The following is an 8,161-nucleotide window of genomic DNA, read 5'->3' on the forward strand; positions in this document are numbered from 1 at the left end:
GTTCACTACAAGTTTAGAAATAAGCGACAACTCACCTATATTTTAGCTCTCATGTGAGCAGTATCACTTATTATTACACTGACACTGTTTTTCACTACTGTTTTTTATTTTAGTTCACTGAAAAAATAGTCTATTGTGGGACACGAAGTAGCATATGTTCATTTGCTAACTAGCGCATGCGCACACCTACGAATCTCAAAAATTAAATATAATCTTTTGTGTACGATAAATTTCATTATGTGTTATATATATTTAGAACCTCCATCAGAGGACATATAATATGGAAAATTGTAAAATAATTGTTAGTGTTTAGATAAACATTGAAAGAAAGACATTAAATAATAATGATAATAACAATGGTTTTTATGAAATTTAACTTTACCTTATTCATTGAAGCCTATACAAGAAACTAGGGCAATAGGACAGTTGCGATGCGATGCCGACAGGAGACTGTGTCAGGCAATCTATAGCTCGTGGGGTGGTGACGTCGCAGGGATGCCATGGCAGGCTTTCATTCTTCAAGAGAGTTCCCTGTGATAAATTGGATCTTCCTTGAGCTATCGTTAGTGATCGATCCAGTGCCTTCTGTAAGACGCCTTGTAAATCAGTTAGGATTTCGGCCAATATATCCGACTTTTCAAATATGATAAAGCATCAAAGCTTACTTGATTTACTTAACTCTAATTGATCCCAGAGTATGAATAAACCGTGGACAATTGTTTCATCAGGAGATATGGTCTTTTTCACGGTTCAGATTCAGGATAAAATGACCCGATCTGTTCAATTTTTTTTATAGATAATTAAACTGTTACTTAATTGATGGAATTTTATAATAATTTTTTTTTCTTGTATTTAGAAATTTTCAAAATGGAGTGCCTTCAATATATATATTTTTAAATTATTAACCATATTACCATTATTAGTAGTTGTGAAAAGTTGTCAATTATGAAATTTGAAAAAAAAAAACTTTATTTAAGGAAAAAACATTTTTCCTATATTGAAAACAAATATCCGGAAATATGAGTAGTAACTTAGACGTATAATATACCATTACGAAGCCAAATATTTTAGAAATGTAAGTAATTAACATATATAATCGTTTATGGTAACGGAGAGTGACGAAAAACATGTTCTTCTAATATGAGTTTCACTACGATCAAACTCGCTGGCGCATAGGCCAAACGATTTTTCTATTCGGGCGCTCTCGGATGTTTCCGCCTTAATGACCATAGCAAACTTAATAGACTAATCAAACATTTTATATTAAAACACAATCTAATGGGCGCATGCGTAGTATTGTTTTCTACTAGGTCGGCTGGTCTTGATACAGATCCTGAGAAAACTTAGGCAGGAAACAGTTGATATTAGTTTTTATAAGCTCAAGCCATAAATACCAATTTGTTTAAATTTTTTTCTTTCAGGGTATTAAAAGAAAGTTAAGTTATGCCAGTACTGTTGAAGTATATATATCATTTATTGTAAAATCGATTATTATTCATGTTTACGCTGTGTAACCTTGCTATAACATCCGTGTTATTAAGTTTGACTAAACCGTACTTTGTTCTTAGTATGTTGTCTTGATTAAAAACTTAAAATCAGTGTATCAGTGAGTAATTCATGCAAATTACCTAAACAATTACACCAGATTTTTATTCATTTGTTCATAAATAAAAAAAATGTTGAATTTATACTTAGCATGTTAATCAGTTAAATTACATAACCGTTGTAAGCCCTAGTTTATTTAGCATAATTCGAATTACTGAAGACATTAAAAAAATGTAAGCAGTGACACTACGGCCTTATTTCCTTCTCATTTTTTTGTAAACAGATACAAATTTTATTGTTCCATTAATGATTGTCTGAGCTTGTTAATTACTTGATTACTTTTCTGCAAAACCGGTTTCAGCACTAGTGTAACTCCAAGTCCTTAATCACAAGTATCATGCATTCAGATGCTACTTGAGCACTGATTGAACTCTCGACCCAATCCTGTTGAAGAGAATGTCAGGAGGTTCATATATTCTACTGAGTCTTGGCATTCCTGAGGAGCTGACAGTGAACTACCCATAAAGGTCCTCCGTCAGTCAGGGCCTGTCGAAGGCGCCAGTCGTCACCAATCACATTCCGGCGCTCTGTGACGGGGAAGATGTCTTCACTGAATAACTTTCAGATGATCAAGATAGGATATCTACTCCTTTTTTCAAAACTTCTTCGAGGAATTTATAGTAATTGCTTCCTACTATTCTTAAGTTCTATGGTGGGTCATTATTTTCCGCTTACGAACGTCCTAATTATCAAATTTTTGTATGCTTTAGTCACATCCGTAAACACCCATAGTAGGAGAAAATAACTTCAACTATTTCTATCATGGCCGCTTATACATTTTTATTAATTCAAATGTTTTTCATAAATGTCATTACCCTTTTCCATTATATCTGATGCTCTTCATCAAGATCTTGTAAATGAAATTAATAGCAGAATGCTGAATAGAAGCAAATTCCCGGCACTAATTCATCGGAAAGGACATGTAATTGTTTATCATTCACTGCTTCACTTAAAAAGAAAGAGGAAAGTTCATTCTAATACAGTTCAAAATTAATGATGAGGAAGTGGAGGTCAATGTTCACTACAACAAAGTGATTAATTGAAAGAGAGGATGATGTATATTATTTTATTTGGGCTCATTGAGTGGCATATCCAGTAGGATATTTGACCTCGCCCTCGAAACTCAGGTTTATGTTGATTATATAAATGAGCGCAATTATAATCTAAATTGAAAAAGAAGACAGTGATATGCACCTACTTAACAGCCACGCCCAAGGAGATTATAATAAGGCCCTCCTTTACGGCTTCACTTTTCTTGGAAGCCTACTCTCTCCAAAAAAAACTGTTCCAGGATTTAAAAAAAAAAAAACCTTTTTGCAAACAGAGTAACAACTTAACGTAACTAAAATCATTTGAATAATATTTTAGAAGAAAATATTTATGTAATATGCCATACCGTTCCTAGATGTTGTATTTTATTATTAAATGTGGTTATTAACAAAAAAGGAATCGAACATACGTTGTTGCTTTCATTTTTTTCATTGTACAAATCTATTTATGAGTAATAAATAAAAAATATGCAAATTAAACAATAATGTTCGTCAAGGGCTTACCGATTCTTGAATTAAAATAACAACATAAACTACTGTGTTAATAACAGCATGCCGGATGATAGCGCACATACATATGTATGCGCTTGTTCGGGGACTGCCTAAGAGGTAGTTAATTTTCCCATATATCCTAATAAATTATCCATAAAGTTTTCCAAGATAGTTTCTACTTAATTTCCTCAATAAAAAGTAGGAAAATAGAGAATGAATCGGTGCCTAATAGAGCCATTAAGAAGGATTCTAATGTAATCTGGTTCGATAAGATAATGATAAATGTTTATAGGCATAACTAACAGTCTATATTCATGGAAGCTGAAGCAATAAGTCAAGTTTGTCCTTTGGCCCACACTTGACTATTTATACAGAATGTAGGCGTGAGCTGGTCAGCTGTGAAATTGTGGTTTACCTTGCAGTTTGTCTTTTCGAGAAGTTCGACACACGTTTTAGCCGGCTATCTTTCATCGTGTCCCATTTGTCCGTTAGATATCATACTTGTCCCAGTTCGGGGTACGGCTTTAGTTTTCTTTAATATTGAAAGTTCAAAGGCTAATCGTCAAATTGAAAGTTATGCTTTTGAAATTTTCTATACAAATATGACAGTCCAAACTTGAAAATGGTCATCTAATAAGATAATAGAAAAAGTTGAAGGTAAAGAAACAAATATTTTACCCTAGCTTACTGTTCTCTAGGATACAAATAATATGTAATTCATTTAAAAATAAAAAATATTTTAAACTTTTGACTTTTTTTTTAATAATTTATTTATTGTTATTTACAACTATATAAAATATATACAACAAGTAAATTTGCTGTAGGTGACATAGTGACATGATATAAACATCTGGAGAATCTACCTATTGATTTAACTCCAATAACATTCCTAGAGGAGAATATCTCGAGGCCATCTTCTTTTCAGACGCCTAAGAGGATTATTAGGTAATGAAGGAGAAGCCAGGGTTAGAAACATGTGGATTTGGGTGGTTGGGAAGTTTATCATGGAAGGAATGGTACAGGTTCTGGCCAAATCGGCAACATATGGGACATTGAGGTCCTGATGGATGACTTGATTTGTGACGAACTAAGGAGCATTAAGGATTTTAGACTGTAAGGGTTGGATAGGCCTTATAAAAGTAATGTAGATCAGTCTTTTGTAATGGATTGGCAACTTAGACCGTTTGTCGGAATTGACGAGCAGTTTCTAGTCTTTTTAGTCTTTTATGAGGATTCAATGTCAGTGGTTTTTTGACTTTCAAATTTTATTCTTAATTTATATTGGTAAACCACCGTTAGTAACAATTTTGTTTTTATTACGATTCAGTCCGATACTTTCAACTTTCATATATTTCTTTAACTACAAAAAACATTAAAATTGTTTAACTCTAAGTGGCTTGGTTAGGTTTTATCGAGATTTTAACAATTGATAATATTTTTACAATGGAGTATGTGGAGTATAATCTCATATATGAGACAACCACAATAACTTGTATGATATATAACTGTGAATAGATTAAAGTAAGTAAATAATAATAATGAATAAATGAAATAAGAGCGATTAAATGACGTGATAAAGTAAAACCAAAAAAATAATACTAACAATAATGAAATTAAAATAATAACTGATGTATATTATTTTAAAAAAAACAACAATATATATCGAATGCATACCTGGCATAACTCCTGGTTTCGTTTCTAATGCTTTTAACATTATACTATTGGTTTAGAGTTACAATCATTAAGTCAATGTGGCCACTCAGAATAAAATTCTGCAATTCGACTCGCAGCTCACGATCCAGTAGGCTATTTCTTACAAGCTAAGAAAATCCTACAGATCTTGTTTGGAAATATTGGTACTAGAAACGTCCTCCTCACTCACACTCTTCACAAGAATTTATATATGCATTGGATTAGTTCTGCTTAGTTTATTTTACATTATTTTTTCTGACTTTCCAGTATTCCAAAATGCTATTAAAAATAAATATTGTTTAATTCCAGCAAAAGTATTGAAATAAATTGAGGCAGTCTAGAGATTAGCCGACAGAAGTAAAACTTCTTAAAGTAAAATACCGTATTAAACGTTTATTGATAATGGTATTTATTTTACAAAAATACAACAGAATTTTTATTCTAGTATTTATCTTTTCTTATTTAATTATAATTATTAAATAATATTTTATTTAATAATTATAAAGAACTTATAGTTTACACTATCTTTCGTATTATTAGTAACTTTTGATATGATTGGCTAGTGATATTTAAAATGAGCAAGGTAAACATTTGATTGAATGGTTTCGGTATGCAGTGTCAATTGTTGTTCCACCTCTACTAGTACTTTATAATGGTAAGTTTATCATTCCCAAAAGTAATTTATCTTTAAGAAAATTTATAAATGCTTCAGATTAAGTTTACCTTAAAAATAAAAAAGAAATTGAACCAAATTTCAGGTTTAGACGGGTAGATTAACCAAGTTTAGGACTGTACGATAGCTTGACTAACAAAAATAACTACTACTACGTGTTTAATATAACAACAATAAATGTTCAAACGTATTCCCATAATTATTTTTCCTAGCAATGTTGTTTTTTACACTTTTCACCTCTTTAACTCGGTTTAGCATTAAGATACCACTTTGAATTATATCTCATTACAAGGTAGATGGAACATTAAACATTTCCCTTAATTAAAGTAGACAGCTCCGATTTTTAAATTCAAATGTTCATAAACTGGTTATCTTTCCATTTTAGGCGCTATCTCATCCACTTTTTAGCTCAAGAGACAATTTTGAATTATAGCTCTTTAACAAGGGGAGCTATAAGCGCTCCCTCTTACAGCCAAGGCCAGAAAAAAAAAAGTTTTATAAATATATATATAATTAGAATAGTACAGGACTTTTTATATTGTAATAGGAGAGTAGAAGCTTACAGGAGCTCGCTTAATCAGACCGATACTGCCGTGATTGTTGAGTTACTGTAATCTTATAATAATTATAATAGTTAAACTATTACAATAACAATTTTTTCAGCTAGAATTAAACAGCGTTGCCATTAATTTAACAAATAAAAGAAAAAATATTTTATAAGATTAAGTCAATTTTACTAAATAACTCCGAAAATATATGTCTCACAGCTTTTTTCAATAAGTAATGTTTGTTTTTATTTGAGACTAAAATGAGTCCTCGGTGATCATTACTTTTTTAAATTCATCAATTGGTACAACATTGACTACCATCCCTTAAATTAAAAACAGATTTTACCTCTTAATTTGCAAACTATTTCCAGAGATAATCGTTCTATGAGAGCAGTCAAGTGGATTGAAATTGATAAAAATTTGATTATCTTTTATTTCTGTCCATGAGACAATTTTAATTCTTAAAAATAGTAGATAGCCAAACATACTAAATAATGGAGATTGCGAGAAATAAAAAAAAAAAAAATTCAAGTTTTAATCACTTAAAACAAAATATACCTATTTAAGTAATTCTGGAAGTGCTTCTGCCAGTTTCAAAGTTTTAGAATTATTTAGTTACAATTGAAAACTGCACAACGATTTCGCTTGAAATCCGAAATATCTTTCTAGTTTCGATAAAAGCAAACTATCATTAACATTTAGGTTTTGGAGTTTTTAAAAATTTAAGTTTCCATAAAATACAAAATGGAAAGTTTTTTTTATTACTATCTTTGTTAACAGGATGATTTACTTACAGTGGATATTCTTTTTCAGAAAAGAATCACTCTTCAATAAAATAAAATATTTAATCCTTTTCCTTTTTTTCTAAAATAAAAGTTTTGAGCAAAATCACAAACCCCTACAAAGAAATAAACTTACTGATAAATCAGATGATAATATTTTGAATAAAAGAAACATATGTTGAAATTACGATGGACACTGGCCAGCTGAGAGAATATCTTATTTGTTAATTCCACCTGTTACTGGAACCTCAATTTTGAGAAAGCTTTCCATATTTTTTTTTACCTCTATTCCTAGCCACTTGTAGCTTAGGAGGTAAGAAAAAAATTACTTACATCTTAGTATTTTTTTTTTATTAAATTTATTTATTGATATTTGCAACTATAGTCGGATGAGTGCCTTACTGAAGGAGCAACATCTTGCACTTCATGTGCACAGGTGGCTCCTCCAGTTCACCAGACTGGTCCACCCCTCCTGGTCTCAGTCCAGGTCAGCAGCTTCTTCTTCTTCCATTGGCTCGCCGAATAAATGTATTCCTTTAAAAAAAAAACAAAAAAAAAAAAAATAAAAAAAAAAATAAATAAAAAACAAAACAAAAAAAAACAAAAAAAAAAACGAAACTAACAAAATGTGGATCTCAGTGAAAAAGAAACCTATGATAATTTTTTTTAAAATTTATTTTACAATATTTAGGACTGTATTTACATAAAAATATAAAATCGAGGCCCTCTTGTTTTCAGGCTCCTCGGAGGATTGGTAGCAATGGAAGGGGAAGTAAGGTTAGAAACTAGTTGGTTTGGGTGGTTAGGAAGTTTATAATTAACGGATTGACGCCTATGAGAATTTAATTTTTAAAAAATGAATATAATAAAAATAGAAATTAAATTAAAAAAACAACATATACTAATTAATAAATAAATTTAAAAATCTACAAAATTAGATTAAACAATTTATTTCAGCTTATTTTTAAGTATTTGCAAAGCAGGACTTGAAAGGTAGGAAGTGGCTGTAAACAGCTTTCATGGATCTGGATGAGTATTGTTGATGTACTGGGCATATAGATTGCAGTTTACACCTATAACTAATAAATACCTAGTTACTAATTTAAAATACAATAAATAAAAGCTATTAATAGAAAAATGTGAACATTATACATTTCATAATATAATAATAAAAACTACGACTAACAGTAGTTAATTAATCATTCTACTATAAACTACTACTATAAATTCCTTTTCCGGCTCTCAGGGGCGATGGATTTTGACGTATGAGGTTTCAAATGAAAGAGAGTTTCATGGATAAGTGACGAGTCTCAATTTAGA

At 30.6% G+C, this 8,161-nt stretch overlaps 1 protein-coding gene across 5 annotated transcripts in view; it reads right to left on the minus strand.

The window, feature by feature from the left end:
• LOC106682516 (protein CFAP276) overlaps positions 1 to 6,988 on the minus strand; it is a 31,222-nt gene extending 24,234 nt beyond the window's left edge. For 2 of the 5 annotated variants that reach the window (XM_067047993.1, XM_014423415.2), the window contains exons 1-3: positions 6,854 to 6,988; positions 4,821 to 5,117; positions 383 to 585 (exon numbers count right to left, since the gene is read on the minus strand). In XM_067047993.1, the coding sequence (XP_066904094.1) occupies positions 383 to 391 (9 nt within the window). In that variant the 5' untranslated portion in view covers positions 392 to 585; positions 4,821 to 5,117; positions 6,854 to 6,988. The remainder of the gene's footprint in view (positions 1 to 382; positions 586 to 4,820; positions 5,118 to 6,853) is intronic. The other 3 variants (XM_014423414.2, XM_067047994.1, XM_014423417.2) reach the window with 3 other exon arrangements.
• Positions 6,989 to 8,161: the final 1,173 nt, after the last annotated feature.

The sequence above is a fragment of the Halyomorpha halys genome, unplaced genomic scaffold (assembly GCF_000696795.3).
Source record: "Halyomorpha halys isolate HHAL.00 unplaced genomic scaffold, Hhal_1.1 Scaffold421.1, whole genome shotgun sequence".
Taxonomy (NCBI): Eukaryota; Metazoa; Arthropoda; class Insecta; order Hemiptera; family Pentatomidae; genus Halyomorpha; species Halyomorpha halys.